The sequence below is a fragment of the Rhinoderma darwinii genome, chromosome 13 (assembly GCF_050947455.1).
Source record: "Rhinoderma darwinii isolate aRhiDar2 chromosome 13, aRhiDar2.hap1, whole genome shotgun sequence".
Lineage (NCBI taxonomy): Eukaryota > Metazoa > Chordata > Amphibia > Anura > Rhinodermatidae > Rhinoderma > Rhinoderma darwinii.
Genome location: NC_134699.1, coordinates 35,262,083 through 35,280,851, shown reverse-complemented (window position 1 = coordinate 35,280,851; position 18,769 = coordinate 35,262,083). Strand labels below are relative to the sequence as shown.

Below are 18,769 nucleotides of genomic sequence, written 5' to 3'. Positions count from 1 at the left end.
CTCTGAGGGCAGGATAGTACGAAGACAGGTCTACTCTCCTGTTAGCCAAAACCGCACATAAAAAATGCTGGCATTTTAACGAAGAAACATTTCAAGAATACACCGAACCCCCAGTTATGCGTCTAATATATACACCCTCACCGTGATTGATGAGCTGCTGTGTATTCAGAAGCACACACCCCCTCATGAATACACTGTACTGATCACTATAAATCCGGTGTATCACGTCAACTCTCCTATTAGCCAAACAGCACAATTATTTTTTTTGGGTGTCATTTTGATCTATCCCCAAACTATTCTGCCACCCTTATAAAGCCAAACAGTACCCACATAGTGCTATATTTTACCAATATAGTACCAAACAGTGCTAAGAGGGTGTACTCTTTTGTCTATGAAGAACACCATTCTCACGTTGCCAAATAGAGCCCGAATTCAAAGAGTACCATTCTTTTTCAAGAGTGCCTCATTGGGTGGAATTTACTTTAGTAGTTTGACTACTTTTAATTTACTTGTTTTACTATAGAGCAGTCACCGCTGTCTGACCATTTGGGACATGGCAGGACAGAGGAGGAGACAGTACACAATGATTACGATGAGAGTAATCCATCATTTAAGTGTCTTATTTACAATATACGCTGCAATCATTAGCTAAATTTGTCTAAAAGGAACATAAAAAGAAAATTTATGCCATTCCTTTGACCAAGAAGATTAGGATATATTTTATCCAAAATTAATAAATGACAAGATAAACATTGCACGCAAACATTATCTCATCACCACAGATACGTTATCTTGACTATTGAGTATTGTTGGCACTTAAAAACCCATAATATATTGAGAAATGTTTTTGTTTTGTTTGTATTAAAGTGACTATTATTGTCTCCTTTTTACGTCAAGCTGCTCTACATTGAGGAGGGTCCTATATCAATTAAACCCATACCTTCATAGGAGTAATAAAGAAGTAATTCTGTTTTTTCCTACGACTATCATACGTAACCAGGGAGACCAGGGTGTTAATTGTCTCACAATGGCAGAAATAAGACCTAATCGACCTCGCGTATCCGGTGTCTCAAGGGAAAATGTCCTTGTTGCTTTCGACAACCAATCGCAATGGCTCCGAATATTAAAGCTGAACTTTTGGTTGCTATGTGTAACAAGACCATTCGTTCTGGGGGACAAGAGTTCCAATGTCTGTTGAGTGTTCAGTTAACACTGATGCATGGTCCGACACACTGGTAAAATTCTGTACAAGTCAGACCTCTTAGAGGCATTGGTAAATCCTGGAGGTGTGAATGCATTCAAGCATTAAGAAGAAAAAATTCTTCGCATCCACTTATTTCATATTTACAAAGTGACCTTCGCTGTTTACACACAATGTCGCTTGTATTTAGAGGACAGTTTTGCTGTATACACATTGAGGGACATTTGTTAAAGTATTTCTCAATATAAATCTTTCATTCACTGCTCCACTTGTGACCATACAGTGGACCTTTTCCTTATGGGCAGTGTTTTCTAATGAAGCACAGGACATAGGTTCTATCAAAAGAATATAATACGAAATATAAGACTTTCCTCCTAAAAAGAGACCTCAATTGAGATGCGCATGTGTTCGCTTCTATGGACTGATGACAAAAACGTCACTGCGAATGTTTTATTTTAGCATATCTGTCTTAGGCCTCGTGAACACAGACTCTGTGTATCTGTACTACGGTGCCATAGGCATGTGTCACTTTAGGGGTCTCCGTATTGCACCCTACTACAGAGTTATTCTCTCCTAGAAATTGTGGTGTTGTGCTTGATTGCATGCCACAATTAACAAAATGGAGGTACAGTATGGGACCCATAGAAGTGTATGGGTACAGTATTACACCGCCAGACAAGGAGCTGTAATACGGTTGTATGGAGCCATAATACACCTGTGTGAATGAGGCCTTACATAGTTATATTAATAAAAGGATGGAAAAAAGACCAGCATTCTAGTAACCTGTAAGGTGTTCATCTATATGGAGTTAAGAAAGATGCCCATCTCTTTGGAGATCTAGTGAGATCCTCAGCGATTTTCCCCAAATTGTAGCTGGATCTTTAAAACTCCCTCTTAACTAATGTAATGAGATGGAAATTCTGCAATCTAAATGGTGTGTCTAAAGTGTGTGTGTAATAAATATATATTATCTATAGCACACACACTGTGCAGTACATGACTGTGCCCTGTGACCATAGACAAACAAGTTGTTTTACATATAGTAATTAGCTAGTATATGAGGTATTGCATATAGAACATGTAAACTATACAAAGAACAGGGTTAATAAACCCCCTAGTGCAGCCAATTGTTTGGGCAAGTTTTTCTTACCTAGTGTTTGTCCAGCCAGTACTCGTCCATTCTCCCCAAGGACAGCACCCCGTGCATGCCTCTCGTTCATATACTGTACAAAAGCATAACCTTTGTGCACTGAGCAACCAACGACGCGCCCATATTTCGAGAAGATTGACTCTATATCACTCTTCTTCACCACGGCTGTGTTTAGGTTGCCAATGAAGACTCTTGAATTCAGGGACCTGGGATCATTTTTGTTGGTGATGTTACTTGTAGCGGCTTTAAGGGACATTTTCTCCCCGGAGGCTAAAAAAAAAAAAAAAGAAAATGGTTAAGTGGCATAGTCAAGTACATGTCCTATTGTTGATAATGTGTTGTTTGGTATACTCTGTATGCAAAATATGTACATCTAAACCTCAAGGGACGAATATTATTGGCTACGATAGTTTTCGATTGAAAACACTCACAAGTGCCTAAATAATTTGAGCCTGCAGTCAGTCCGAATTTTATCACAGAGGGCCCTGTATTGAAATAATAGAAGACATAAGCTGGAACAGTTGGCAATAGCAAAAATCTTCTAGATTCTTTTTTTGGGAAGACTGGTTGGAAAATTAAGGGACTGACCTGAGAAGGCCTATAATTTGTATAGTAACCTTTCCACAGGATAAGAGATCAAGAGGATATTCAGGAATGGAAAAAAATAAACAAAATCTACTCTTGTCTTTGGGCTGTGTGTGGTACTGCAGCAGAGCGGCACTATTTCTAAAATAAAATCAGATCTTTTTTTCTAATCCTGGACAACCCCTTTTGAAGGGAACTTGTCACCAGCATTTTACCTATCGAACTCTCCTCACCCCTCGCTGGCCGCTGCTGTCAAAAGTTCATTGCCATTATCCCCTCTCCTAAACTCCTCCTCTAACCATAAATAATGGTCTGCAAATATTTTGCGCCTTTTGTGGTAATAATCCGGCAGTCTCGTTCATCCCTCTTCTTATACCCGCCCACTGCCGAAAACTGGCCCACCCTGAATTCTGTCAATCAAAAGTAAGGAGGCGGAGTTAACTCGGAAAGGCTTGAGGAATGAAGATATGACTCTTTTATGCTCCTTAGCATACGGCACAGGAACACTAAAAAATGGAATACTATAGGTACAGAGCCTACTTAGAAGATAATTCAAGGTTACATAAATAAAAATTTTCACCCTCTTCCACCAGGTATTGCCGGTTTAATAGGTGAAATGCTGGTGACAGGTTCCCTTTTAAGTGATAAAATTCGGTCTAAGGCCCTGTTCACATGAGTTTTTTGCAATTCCTGAAGGAATTTTGAGGCAGATTTTGACCCGCCTGCACTCTCTTTGCCACGGTTTTTGCAGCGTTTTTTGTCTGCGGCCATTGAGCTCCGCAGACAAAAAACGCAGCGAAAACCGCTTTCTTTGCCTGGGAGCTTGATGTCAATGGGAGGTGAGAGATGGAGAAACCCGAAGAAAGGGCATGACTCTTCAGGGGATCTTGCTGCAGGTACCTCCTAACCCCCCCCCCAGTGGGGGATGCAGGCAGCCAGAAGTTTAGCATTTAAACTCCATCCGCTTCGCAGTCTCTTTGTGGGGTCATAATACTAGTCTGCTTTTTATATATGTTTTATTGAGTTAGGATTCGGTCACCTTTTATAAGTAAATTATCTGATGTTAAATCCATTTTCTTTAACCATCAAATAACACATTCATCTTCTGATTGGGAAATCCAAGTGACAAGCAGAGCGAGCACAATATCTCCACTTGAAGGAGATATTTTTTGTTTTAGCCAAAAGTAGGATTGGCTTCAAAAATAGAATCTTCTTTATGTTGTCCTTTCTTTAGATCCACTCCTGGCTCTGGTTATAAAAAAAAAAAATGTAACATGAAAAACTGCACTGCATAATTCTGGTCTAAAGGAAAGACTTTTCGATTTTGGCTGAATAAAATTGAACAAGGACTTTTTGAACGTTTTTATTGATGCAACTTTATTTAGCACTGAATAGGATTTTTGTGGGGGAAAATTCCTATTTACACTTTGCATAAGTCCTGTGGCTGTCTTTAAAAAAAATAGTCTGCCATGTCCTAGATGTTTTGGTGGCATTTATGGTGGCCACTCTACCAAAGACAAGTGCCTCCAATATGTAAGAGGTTGTCAACTACCAGACAACTGATGACCTATCCACTGGATAATTCATCAGTACTAGATCTGTGGTGGTCCGGACCCCGCACCGCTAAGCTGTTGCGGCTGCCTCAAGTGAATAGGAGCAGAGCTGCAGTTCTGCAGCACGGCGACTATGCTATGTACGGATCCAACTGCTTCCGGCTCCGTACATCGCATAATGGACAATAACATCCAGTGCCCGCAGTCCACCAGAGCGGCTGATCGGTGCGGGTGTCGGACCCGCACCGATGATATAGTGATGACCTCTCCGGTGGATAGGTCATCAGTTGTCCGGTAGTGGACAAACCCTTTAAGCAGTATATGTTACAAAACGTGTATGTGATATGGTTTACAACAACTTCCTGTGTAACGTCTCAATACCACATTAATACATTTGCCATGCGGCATTCATGTATTCATCTATCAATGTAACAGAAGCAAATTTGAGAGATGTCACTTCTACTACACTGTATGGTGCATGCATGGCTGCTTACATTGTTTATAAAGCGATAACTGGAAGTTTAAATAAACATGTCATACTCTTCAGGCTTTTATAAGACAATTAGTGAGATGTTTTAGAAGATTGAATTATCCTGCATCACTACACATTGACATAATTTGCAGGGATTGACAAATCCCAGGAGCTTGTTGACAAAAAAGTTCATAAAAAATACTATTTGTGGGGGTTAAAATACACAAGTGTTCTGCGCCCTTTAGGGCCTGTTGAAACCTGCACCCCTCTGCTGGGATCCAATCCCAAAGAATATGGACTAACACCCTTCTGGATTACAAATGTAACTCCTTAGATAAGGCAGCACTTTATACAAATTTTGGATGAGCAATGTCCTATTATTCTATGTACATACTAGTATATATTAGTTAGATGCATAATATAATATGGTAATGTCTAAAAGGGCTCTAGATCTTCCCCGGGTAATTATAGACCAGTAAGCTTAACATCCATCGTGGGGAAAATGTTTGAATGGCTATTGAGGGCCTATATACAGAATTATGTGACAAAAAATAGTATTATAAGTGACAGCCAGCATGGTTTTACTAAGGACAGAAGTTGTCAAACCAACCTGATTTTGTTTTTATGAAGAGGTGAGCAGAAGCCTAGACAGAGGGGCTGCTGTGGATATAGTGTTTTTGGACTTTGCAAAGGCATTTGACACTGTCCCTCATAGACATCTAATGGGTAAATTAAGGACTATAGGTTTAGAAAGTATAGTTTGTAATTAGATTGAGAATTGGCTCAAGGACCGTATCTAGAGAGTTGTGGTCAATGATTCCTACTCTGAATGGTCCCCGGTTAGAAGTGGTGTACCCCAGGGTTCAGTGCTGGGACCACTATTATTCAACTTATTTATTAATGATATAGAGGATGGGATTAATAGCACTATCTCTATTTTTGCAGATGACACCAAGCTATGTAATATAGTTCAGTCTTTGGAAGATGTTCGTGAAATGCAAGCTGATTTGAACACACAAAGTGTTTGGGCATCCACGTGGCAAATTGAAATTTAATGTAGATAAATGTAAAGTTATGCATCTGGGTAACAACAACCTACATGCATCATATGTCCTAGGAGGAGCTACACTGGGGGAGTCACTTGTTGAGAAGGATCTGGGTGTACTTGTAAATCATAAACTAAATAACAGCATGCAATGTCAATCAGCTGCTTCAAAGGCCAGCAAGATATTGTCGTGTATTAAAAAAGGCATGGACTCGCGGGACAGGGATGTAATATTACCACTTTACAAAGCATTAGTGAGACCTCATCTAGAATATACAGTTCAGTTCTTGGCTCGAGTTCATAGAAAGGATGCCCTGGAGTTGGAAAAAATAGAAAGAAGAGCAACGAAGCTAATAAGCGGCATGGCGAATCTAAATTATGAGGAAAGATTAAAATAATTAAATCTTTTAGTATTTAGCCTTTAAGGGGGGACAAGATTAACTTATTAATGGCACATACAAAAAATATGGTGAAATCCTGTTCCATGTAAAACCCCCTCATAAAACAAGGGGGTACTCCCTCCGTCTGGAGAAAAAAAGGTTCAATATGCAGAGACGACAGGCCTTCTTTACTGTGAGAACTGTAAATCTATGAAATAGTCACCGCAGGAGCCGGTCACAGCAGGGACAGTAGATGACTTTAAAAAGGCTTAGATAATTTTCTAGAACAAATCAATATTAGCTCCTATGTCAATGTCTAGAAGTTTTTCCCTTCCCTTGGTTGAACTTTATGGACACGTCTTTTTTTCAACCGTACGAACTATGTAACTATATGTTAATAGAACTACCACTACATAATAAAGAGGAGCAAAAAGATTTTTTTTATCTTTTAAGTTTACTGTGAGAAACTCCATTTCTATTCGACCTGCAAAAATCAAACCTTATTATTAGGGATTAATACCCCGATGTCCCGTGGTTCTTAGGTGAGCAGTTATAGCAGAAGTGTTTCTGTGCTATAGTTCTAGAGTGAATGTCTTGTTCAGTTGATCCCAAGGTTGGAACCTTTATGTTTCTATTGCCAATCGGCTTAAACACTGGAGAAACCAGACATTTCCATGATTCACCAACAGGTTTTTTTGTATATTTTTGTAAGAATTTGAGATTTTTGGATTGTGTTGACTATTGCATCCTATTGGGAATATTTATCCTCCTGTAGCAACTTAGAGTGTGCTGCTTGATACTGCTGTATGACCCAAAAGTTATCACACTGCAAGTATTGCTTCATTGCAGTCCCCATACTGCGGAACAGAGCCAGGGGATATTGGGGAGCTTGTCTGCTATATTAAAAATGACTTATGTAATGTAAAACTATTATCGCCACTTAGCACTAAATTACCAAAATGCGGTGGGCCTAGAATTTGTTTCTTTATGGGCTTGTTAAAGATTGTAGTTACCTTATGTAACTAGTCACCTTTTGTAGGCATGTGAATCATCTTTTGAGCCACTTGTCGGACTAACTGTGAGCAATTCAGACTGGGGAAATTGTCAACGTCTGTTTAAATATAAAATCTGCTTCTGTCGTATAGAAAAATAATTTGGCTGGTATTCATAACATCAGTTCCTGTTTAGACTTTCTGGAAGATTAAGTACAACCAGTACTTGATAATCTCAGTATCTTATTAATGTTTCCTACACAACCTGCAGTCCCTTTCTTGAATAACTTTATTGATTTGTATCCTTGCCACTAACAGTGACCTAACATCAGGTCAGACCCACATTTATGAGCAATACAACAAGTAATTGCAGGAGCGTGAGGACATTTGCTGATGTTGCTCCACCGCTCTACCTCCATACAGGGACCAAGGTACTGAGCCGCGCTGAATGTCCTGCCAGAGCTCATCTGAGGCGAAGGTTCTGGAGGATTCCCACGTATATGAGCAACCTGAACTGTTTTTGCAGCTCTGCTCTGTCATCACTCTGCCCGACGAACACGGTAGAACATTGATGCTCCCCGCCACCACTTCCCTCCGCCCTGCCTCCAAGCGGAGAAACCAGTTTTAAGCCACCAAGAATGCTCAGCTGGGGGTTACTTGTGCTGGACTTAGGAGCACCTTGTCAATCGTTGAATGGCATGGCACTGCTAAACGGGCTACAACAGCCCTCTTCTCCCTACTGCTACTCTACTATCGATCCTCCCGCTGTCAGACCCTGGGGAATTTGCTGCTTGCTGGACATTGATTACAGCTGAATACAGCTACTTTTTTTTTTCCTAGCTCCTCTGCCACTGCTGAACCATTCATTTATTCTCTGTTGCTTTCCCATTCCTCTCAGGCAGGGGCCCAAAAGTGGGAGAAAAGTAAGCGAATATAATGTGTATCTAAGAACATTAAAATTGATATCCTTTCCTTATCTACATATTACTAATACGAAACTCTCTGTTATTGGGTAGACGCAGATGAGTGGAAAGGGGGAGGAGGAAAATGTAAAAGAAAAAGAAAATGTCAGTGGTACTGAATATAATAAGAATTCTGGTGGTATATCCAAGGGGGCTAAAGACCATACATTTACAGGTCATTGTGCCATGCGGAGAATGTAATAACAAGGAGCTTAACCCCTTCCCGCCGCAGCTATTTTTCAGATAACGAGTTGTCGTTTTTCATGGCATCAGTTATTGTACCATATAATGTAATAGTAAATGGAAAAAAAATCATTGTTTTGGTCGAAAATGAAGCAGGGCTTAATATGAGCACAAAGATGGCAGACCTGGGGGCCTTCATTAGGCCCCCAGGCTGCCATGACAACCATCGGCACCCTGCGAACGCATTGGTGGGGGGGTGATAGGCTATCAGAGGGTGGTCGTCCCCCTCTTTCTAACGCTCTAAATGCCGCGGTCGCTATTGACCGTGGCATCTAAAGGGTTAAACGAGTGGGATCGCACTCGAGCGCGATACCGCTCGTTATAATGAAGTATCGGGTTTGTCGTACAGCCGACACCTGCATTGTATGGAGCGGGCTCAGCCCATGAGCACGTTCTATACTTCCCCCTACCCGGCTATGACGTGAGTATACATCAAATGTCGGGGTTAAAAAAAAAAATACTTGAGCTACTTAATACAAATCTCCTTCTACTATATCTACAACACCGAGAGATCAATATATAATAGGGAAATACCTTGTTACCCTTCTGTTTCACCCTAGGAAAAGCGAACAATGATCAGCAGTTCTCCTCAAGAATTGCGTAGGGGCAGTTTCACACGAGGTGAAAAACTTTAGTGTGGGATCCATGAAAATGGACGAAAATAGGACATGTCCTATTTGTTCTATTTTTCCACAGACCCTTCACACGTCCGTTAAAATAATGGCCTATGTGAACAGCCCCATTGAAATACATGCGTCCGTGTGGCGAACGAACGTCACTCGGGCAGCTTACACACTCGTCTGAATAAGCGCTAGTAGTGATGACTCAGCTTCTCATGGATCGTCCGCTAGTGACCATCAACTGTCTTTTTTGTTAATTAAACAAGGCCATGTAGTGGATAATGTGATACTAAATCAAATACTAAACAAATGCTGCTTTAGCAGACTTAACACGTCAAATTGCTAAAGTGAAATCTGAAAATTATTTAAGAACGGATATGCATAAAATCAGAGACCGCATGGATGTGGCTGAAACCAGGATAAACGCAACGGAGGACATTCTAAACACTATGGTCGAAGAAGTGAAGGTTGTTAAAGAAACTATCAATGATCTTACTAACAAATTAACTGAAGTGGAGGACAGATCCCGCAGAGCAAATGTTAGACTAGTGGGATTTCCAGAAGGATCGGAAGGAAGCAACTTCTCAGAATTTATTACCAATCAGGCTACAGAAACATTTGGAGCAGAAGAGTTATCAAATATCTTTATGGTGGAGAGGGCGCATAGAGAATAGTTTCAAGCTAGAGCTCAGGGCATTGCGCCAAATCCTATTTTGTGCAACATTTTTAACACGAGATCGAGATTGTCTATCAACCCCTTAACCCATTATCATGTAACTGCATGTGATAAGCATTAAAGGGAACTATGGAGCGGGCTCACAGGCTGAGCTCGCTCCATACTTAGTGGGTGACGGCTGTGTAATGCAGCTTTCATCTTACTCCACTGGTTGAAATCAAAGATCACTATGGCTCATCGGCCCCCAAGGGAAAAAATTTATTATTATTGCACTTTATATTCCGCCACCCTTTTTGTCTAAAGTACTGTTAGACGTCTATACTTGGTCCTGCCAATATATAGAATGCCCAGTATTATTGTTGGGTGATTTCACTAATGTATTAGACCGTAAAATAGATATATGCACTAACAGAAAAAATAGTCATAGGTCAACTGTTATTCATTTGCAAGGCTGATTCAAGAGTTGGGCTGGGTAGACATGTGGTGTGACCACAACCCAAATGCACGGGTATACTCAAGCTTTTCCAGTTTATTTAATTCACTATCATGGATCTGGTCCTGGCGAACAACGGTACGGTAACTCTGTTTAAAAGGGTAAAATATGAGGTGTGAGGAGTTTCAGATCATACCCCAGTGGAGGTAGAGATCATATCTACTGGATGTCCCAGTGGTAGAGTGTAAAAAACAAATCCCTCCTAGTTGCCTCTATTCATTTTTTCTAAATCAAAAAAAGAGATGGAATACTTCCTAAGGGAGAAGCATGGAATAGCATCAGAACATATAATCTGGGATTCGTTTAAGGCATTTGTTAGTGGGGTTTATTACGAAAATATACAAGATGTTAAAAAAGCACAAATATGGGAAGAAGAGGAAATTAGGATGAGTGATGATGAGGGAAGCAGAACATGTCTCTCGGGGGAGGATCTGAGACATTGGGTAGGCTGAAAAAAGCTATGTTGGAATATAAACCGTTCTTGGGGGGAAAAAAAGCGGAAAAGCAGTTACATAGTTAGTATGATTGAAAAAAAGACATATGTCCATCAAGTTCAAACAAGGGATAGGAATAAGGGAAGGGATAAAACAAAAATGATACACATTCACATAGGAGCGGATATTTTTTTGTTCTAGGAAATTATCTAAGCATTTTTTAAAGCCATCTACTGTAGCTACTGTGACCAGCTCCTGCGGTAGACTATTCCTCAGATTCACAGTAAAGAAGGCTTGTCGCTTCTGCAGATTGAATTGCAGATTTAATTCTCCTGGTCTTTCAGTAGGACAGGCGCAATTACTAGGGGCCGAAATTGAACTAAAAGAACTTGGTGAGGGACTATCCACAGCCCCTTCGAAAAAATCGCCGGGGTTAGATGGAATATCGTTTTAAATTTGGAAGCATCACTATACTATTATACTACCCTATTTTCAAACCATATTCCAAACCACTTTTAAAACTAATCCACCCTCCTTGTCATGGAGAGAGGCTATAATAACTGTAGTACTGAAGCCCGAAAAGCATCCATGTAAAACCGGGTCTTATACTGTAGACCAATATCCCTAATTTAATGCAGATGTAAAGCTAGTGGCCAGAGTATTGGCCACTCGTTTGGTAAAGGTCATCAAATCTATTATCCACAACGACCAAAAAGGTTTTATGACTGACAAGTCGATGGCATACAACTTAAAGCGGCTTTTTAATATACAGCTAGGAGGGGATGCAGGGGAGGGTCACTCCATACTGTAATTGGCTGCCCCTACAAGCTTTTGACAGTTTGCTGTGAAAAGTCATACATAAATTTGGATGTCCTCAGAGCTTTATTAAATGGGTTAAAGTATTATATCAGGGCACTATGTTGATGGTAAAAACTATCACTGTATGCGGATGATCTGTTGGTATATATTAGGAAAGATGATGTTTTATTTATGCAAAAGGTTCTTCAAATGCTGTGGGAACACAATCGCTCTCGGGACTTGAAATTAATACAAATAAATCTATAACTTTACCTCTCTACAATGATATTAGTGAAGATATGGGTTTGGTCAAGGCAACATCCGGAGGAAGTTTTAAATACCTGGGCATAAACGTTTCTAAAAAATATACAGGATTGTCCCTCTTAATATATTGCCTCTGTTGGTAAAACTAAGGGGTAAAGTCAATATATATGTAACACCCATGGCCACGAACCGACGGGATTACTCACCCCCCCCCCCCCGACGGCCGCAGTCATGGATCTGTGAGCGCTGGCCTGCGTCTCCTCCTCAGGAGACACCAGCGTTCACTTCCGCTTCGCTCTGCTGTGTCCCGTAGGGTAAAAAATTAGTAATTACCCCAGACTCACCCTGGACTATGAGAGGGCCCTGCCAGTTCCTTCATTGCCTGAGCTTTGTTGTGGTTACCCGTGTCAGTCCTTGCAAATGGTTCCTTAGTGTTTTCCAGTTCCCAGTGTTCCCGTTCCTGTTACCTGTATCCTGTATCCCATGCTACCTTGTTCCTGTGCCTTAGAGAGTTGGAGTCATGTTGTGCCACCGATCATGTCTGCTGTGCTGCATCTCGCCTGGTGTCTGCCTGCTGCCAAGGTCCCATCCCAGCCTAACCATCGCTACTGTCTGAACTACCACAGGTACCCTTACTCGTACTATAGACATTGACTTGGTACTCTGTTTGGCCAGCTTCTGTGCCGCTGCGGTACAGCCCAGTGGAACCACATACCCACAGAACGTGACAGTATAGATTAAAATGGCTTTGGGAATGGTGGATAGGTTCTCATTGGTCAAAATCGTCATTTTGCCACAGCTGCTTAGAGTTTAACCATACTAGGGAGATGGTTAATACATTCATATTGATCAACACCCTAATTTGGATAAGAAAACCACCCAGGATTAGTTTAAAAACCTTGAAATTGAGTAAGGCACAGGGGTGATATGGAATTCCCAATTTTAAAATCTATTTTTTGGCTTCCAACCTGCGACGTAGCGTCCCCCGAGTTTGAAATCAATGGGAGGCGTTTTGGGCCGTTTTTTGGCGCGTTTTCCGCGGCAAAAAAAAGTGTAAAAAAAACTTTGTGAACAGGGCCTTTAGAGTTGGGCTCTGCTAACACATGACCTGACTGCTCCCCTTTTCCCATGCCTGTGTGTTGTTGTCGTACCCTAAGTTTGTCTAAGCAAATGGTCTCCTAGTGTTTCCCAGTTCCCAGTGTTCCCCGTTCCTGTACCTGCATCCGGTGTCCCGTGCTACCTGGTCAAGTGCTGTTCTGAGCTGTAGTCATGCTGTGCTGTATTCCTCACCTGTCCTGCTACACCACGCCTGACGTCTGCCTGCTGCCTAGTACCAGCCGAGCCTGTCATTGCTACTGTCCGAGCTGCCACAAGTACACTATACGAACTATAGACTGTAGCGCCATGGCCGCGGGCCGTCGGGTTTACTCACCTCCCGACGCCCGCAGCCATGGATCTGTGAGCGCTGGCCTCCGTCTCCCTCCTAGGAGATGCCAGCAATCACTTCCGCTCCGTTCGGCTGGATCCCGTAGGGTGCACGTTCGCGCCCGGCCTTAAAGGGCCAGCGCGCGCAATTAGGAAATCGTCATCACCATCAACTGCCACGATTTCCTGGTCTATAAGAAGGCCCCTGGCCTTCTAATCCTTGCCTGAGCGTTGTTAGTCTTTTCCCAGTCTGTCTCGCAAATGGTTCCGTAGTGTCTTCTGCCACGTCAAGTGTCTTCTACCACGTCAAGTGCCATCTGCCACGTCAAGTGTCTTCTGCCACGTCAAGTGTCTTCTGCCACGTCAAGTGTCTTCTGCCACGTAAAGTGCCATCTGCCACGTCAAGTGTCATCGGATACTGCCCGCCACGTCTGGCGCCACTTGCCGCACCTGCCTCCATCCGTGCTGAAGCCACAGCCACCGCCCGGACTATTTCAGGTACCCAAGCATACTGTCTGCCATTTACTTCTGCTTAGACTGTGACCTGGTCAGCTGCCTCCCCTCTACGGCGGAGCGGCCTAGTGGGTCCACATACCCTGTGCCCGTGACAGTACGCTCAGGCCATGGAACCCGCTGGCCAGCCCAAGACCCCAGTACAGAAGATTCAGACAGAGATGCAGGACCTCCGCACATGTCAGGATCAACTCCTTGAGGCGGTGAATTCTATCCTGGTCCGCCTGGATCTACTCGCTGTTCAACCCCCGGTTCTTCCCCCTGAAGCTGTTGCCGTGCCACTGCCTGTTGCTCCCCCTGTTTGTTCCGGATCCTCAGTTCCTCTGCCTCTTCCTCCTCGCTACGACGGTGACCCCAGAGCATGTAGAGGATTTCTCAACCAATGCACAGTGCATTTTAGGCTACGGCCTCATCTCTTCCCCTCCGAGGAGGCCAAAGTGGCATTTATTATCTCCCTCCTCACTGGCAAGGCCCTCGCATGGGCAAACCCAATCTTGGAGCAACAAGGACCTGTATCCGCGGACCTAGCCTTGTTCCTGCAGTCCTTTCGTGCCGTGTTCGAGGAGCCGGGTCGAACATCCTCTGCCGCAGCCACTCTGATGACCCTCAAGCAAGAGAGCTCCACAGTAGGGGAGTATGCTATCTCCTTCCGTACCTTAGCAGCCGAGCTGGCATGGAACAATGAGGCACTGGTGGCGACCTTCTGGCAGGGACTGTCCTCTCACATCAAGGACGAACTGGCAGCCCGCGACCTTCCTTCTACCTTGGATGCCCTCTTCCTGTTAGCCACCCGGGTTGACATGTGAATCCGGGAGCGCTCTCAAGAGGTTCGTCAGGAGAGCCGGGCCCACAGACCAGCACCCTCTGCCCAGAGACCACTATTGTTTACTCCTAGTGCGCTACCTGAGGAACCCATGCAGGTAGACAGAGTCCGGTTATCTGAACAGGAGAAGCAGCGCAGACGCTCCTCTGGACTTTGTATGTACTGTGGCCTCAAGGGTCATTTTGTGCGCCAATGCTCACAGAAACCGGGAAACTCCAGTACCTAGGGTTGATTGGAGAGGCAACTCTAGGTGGAACGTCTCCAAACGTTAAAACCTCTTCCAAATTGTCGATACCTGTGGCCATCGTCACCGGACAGGCATCACATACTTCCTCCGACTATCTTGACTCTGGAGAGGCTGCTAATTTTATCCACCAGGATCTAGTGGACCGGTTTCAACTACCCACAGTCCGTCTGGAGAGACCCCTGGCAGTTGCTTCTGTGAATGGTCTACCGTTGCCTGATCCGATCATGCTCATCACTGAGCCGTTGACACTACGGGTCGGAGCTCTTCACTCGGAACAGATCTCCTTCCTGGTACTACCCAAGGCTATCAATCCTATCCTGCTGGGTCTGCCATGGCTCCGTCTACACGCCCCGACTCTCGACTGGAGTCCTGGAGAAGTTCTTCAATGGGGTTCCAGATGCCATAGCCATTGCCTGTCACAAGTCCGTCCTGTTGTGCCTCCTCTGCCTCAGTCACTCTCCGATCTACCTTCTCAGTATGCCAGTTTTGCGGATGTCTTTTGCAAACGAGAGGCTGAGACGTTGCCTCCACATCGGAATTACGACTGTCCCATTGAACTGGTTCCCAATGCTTCTCTTCCCCGTGGACGAGTATATCCTCTCTCCTTGCCAGAGACTTTATCGATGTCAGCCTATATCAAGGAGAACTTGGAGAGGGGTTTTATTCGAAAATCTTCCTCCCCGGCCGGGGCAGGATTCTTCTTCGTTAAAAAGAGAGATGGATCTCTCCGACCCTGCATTGATTACCGTGGTCTCAATCAGATCACGGTCAAGAACAAGTACCCGTTGCCACTCATTTCCGAGCTGTATGATCGCATACGAGGAGCCAAATTTTTTTCCAAGCTAGATCTGCGGGGGGCCTATAATCTAATCCGGATTCGCCGGGGTGCCGAATGGAAGACGGCATTTAACACCCGCGATGGGCACTACGAATACCGAGTGGTGCCCTTCGGACTGTGTAACGCTCCCGCAGTATTTCAGGAGTTCGTTAATGACATCTTCCGAGATCTCCTCTATACGTGTGTTGTAGTTTATCTCGATGATATTCTAATTTTCTCCCCAGATCTGATGACCCATCGGAGGCATGTTCGTCAAGTTCTTCTGCGACTAAGAGAGAATCGCTTGTATGCCAAGTTAGAGAAATGCACCTTTGAAAAGAGTTCTTTGCCCTTCCTGGGCTATGTCATCTCGGATCAAGGCCTTAAGATGGACCCTGAGAAGCTAAAGTCTGTCCTGGAATGGCCACGTCCTCAAGGCCTAAGGGCCATACAGCGGTTCCTGGGTTTCGCCAACTTCTACCGGCAGTTTATTCCGAACTTTTCTTCTCTGACGGCCCCCATCTCTACCCTTACCAAGAAGGGTGTGAACGCCAAGGTGTGGACTCCAGAGGCAGAGTCCGCATTCATTAGCCTCAAGAAAGCCTTCACCTCAGCTTCAATCCTCCATCACCCTGACGTATCTCGGCAGTTTTCACTGGAAGTGGACGCTTCCTCTGTTGGTGCAGGCGCACTTCTGTTCCAGAGGAGCTCCAAAGGAAAGGCAGTAGTATGTGGCTACTACTCAAGACTGTTTTCCTCTGCTGAGCGCAACTATTCCATTGGAGATCGGGAGCTACTGGCTATCAAATTGGCCCTGGAGGAGTGGAGACACCTTCTGGAGGGCGCTGCTCACCCCATCCTGATCTTCACCGACCACAAGAATCTTACTTACCTTCAGTCTGCTCAACGACTGAATCCCTGTCAAGCCAGGTGGTCACTGTTCTTCACCCGTTTCCAATTTCTGCTCCACTACCGTCCCGCTGACAAGAATGTGAGGGCCGATGCCCTGTCCAGATCATTTGAGACGGAAGACACGGTGGAGTCCCTTCAGACGATCATAGACCCATCCAGCGTTGTCACCGCCAGTCCTCTGCAGCTTAGAGATATCCCTCCGGGGAGAACTTTTGTTCGGTTGGCAGACCGAAAAAGAATTCTCCGCTGGGGACACTGTTCTAAACTGGCTGGGCACGCTGGTGTCCGTAAAACCCAAGACCTGGTCGCTCGTCACTTCTGGTAGCCCACGCTACCTAAGGATGTTCTGGACTTTGTCTCTGCTTGCACGGTGTGTGCCTCCAACAAAGTGACTCACAGCAAGCCTGCCGGCCTGCTTCAACCCCTGCCTGTACCCAGTGCCCCCTGGCAGCACATTGCTATGGACTTCGTCACGGACCTTCCTCTCTCAGCAGGATGCAACACCATCTGGGTGGTGGTGGACCGGTTCTCTAAGATGGCACATTTTATCCCGCTGACCGGCCTACCCTCTGCTCCTCGACTGGCAAGTCTCTTCATTCTGCACATCTTTCGCTTGCATGGCTTGCCTCTTCACATTGTGTCCGACCGGGGGGTTCAGTTTATCTCCAAGTTCTGGCGAGCCCTCTGTAACCACCTGGATGTGAGTTTGGACTTTTCCTCTGCCTATCACCCCCAGTCCAATGGGCAAGTTGAGAGGATCAACCAGGTCATGGAAAATTACCTCCGCCACTTCATCTCTTCACAGCATGATAACTGGGTACAGCTTCTTCCATGGGCGGAGTTCTCATACAACAACCACACAAGTGAGTCCACCACTTCCACTCCGTTTCACATCGTGTACAGTCAACATCCCAGAGTCCCTCTTCCTGTGTCGACTTCATCTCAGGTACCCGCTGCTGACTCTGCATATGGGGACTTCCTGCAAATCTGGCAACAGACCCGGTCCTCTATTTTGCTGGCGGTCGAACGCATGAAGCGAAAGGCACATACTAGGAGAAGAGAGCCGCCTCAGTATCTTCCGGGGACTAAAGTCTGGCTGTCCTCTCGGAACATTCGCTTGAGGGTGCCCTCATACAAGTTCGCTCCCAGGTTCCTTGGTCCTTTCGAGGTCCTGCAACAAATTAACCCTGTCTCCTATAAGCTGCGGCTGCCTCCTACCCTCAGAATCCCTAACTCCTTCCATGTGTCCCTCCTGAAACCAGTGGTCCTGAACCGCTACAGCAAGACCTCTAGCTCCACAGTTGCTCCCAGCGGTCCTTCTGATGTATTTGAGGTAAAGGAGATCCTGGACCGCAAGAGAGTAGGAGGAAGGACTTTCTATTTGGTGGACTGGAGAGGGTTTGGTCCTGAGGAGAGGTCCTGGGAGCCAGAAGAGAACCTCAGTGCTCCTGCTCTTATTAAAAAGTTCCTCTCTCACTCTGGCCCCGAGAAGAGGGGGCGTAAGAGGGGGGATACTGTAGCGCCCATGGCCGCGGGCCGTCGGGTTTACTCACCTCCCGACGCCTGCAGCCATGGATCTGTGAGCGCTGGCCTCCGTCTCCCTCCTAGGAGCGCTCACTTCCGCTCCGTTCGGCTGGATCCCATAGGGTGCGAGCGCACGCTCGCGCCCGGCCTTAAAGGGCCAGCGCGCGCAATTAGGAAATCGTCATCACCATCAACTGCCACGATTTCCTGGTCTATAAGAAGGCCCCCTGGCCTTCTAATCCTTGCCTGAGCGTTGTTAGTCTTTCCCAGTCTGTCTCGCAAATGGTTCCGTAGTGTCTCCCTTTCCAGCTGTTACCCGTGCCCTGTTACCGTTCCTGTATTCCGTGTTGTTCCTGTGCCTACCCGCGTTCAAGTGTCTTCTGCCACGTCAAGTGCCATCTGCCACGTCAAGTGCCATCTGCCACGTCAAGTGTCTTCTGCCACGTCAAGTGTCTTCTGCCACGTCAAGTGTCTTTTGCCACGTCAAGTGTCTTCTGCCACGTCAAGTGCCATCTGCCACGTCAAGTGTCTTTTGCCACGTCAAGTGTATTTTGCCACGTCAAGTGCCATCTGCCACGTCAAGTGTCTTCTGCCACGTCAAGTGCCATATGCCACGTCAAGTGCCATCTGCCACATCAAG

The 18,769-nt window shown here is 45.0% G+C and overlaps 1 protein-coding gene across 3 annotated transcripts in view; it reads right to left on the bottom strand.

The window, feature by feature from the left end:
- The window catches only part of RALY (RALY heterogeneous nuclear ribonucleoprotein), a 156,311-nt gene that overhangs the window by 29,982 nt on the left and 107,560 nt on the right, over positions 1-18,769 (bottom strand). For 2 of the 3 annotated variants that reach the window (XM_075846581.1, XM_075846582.1), the window contains one exon: positions 2,352-2,621. In XM_075846581.1, coding sequence (XP_075702696.1) covers positions 2,352-2,607 — 256 coding nt within the window. In that variant the 5' untranslated portion in view covers positions 2,608-2,621. Of the gene's footprint in view, positions 1-2,351; positions 2,622-3,975; positions 4,185-18,769 lie in introns of all 3 variants that reach the window. The other variant, XM_075846580.1, reaches the window with a different exon arrangement.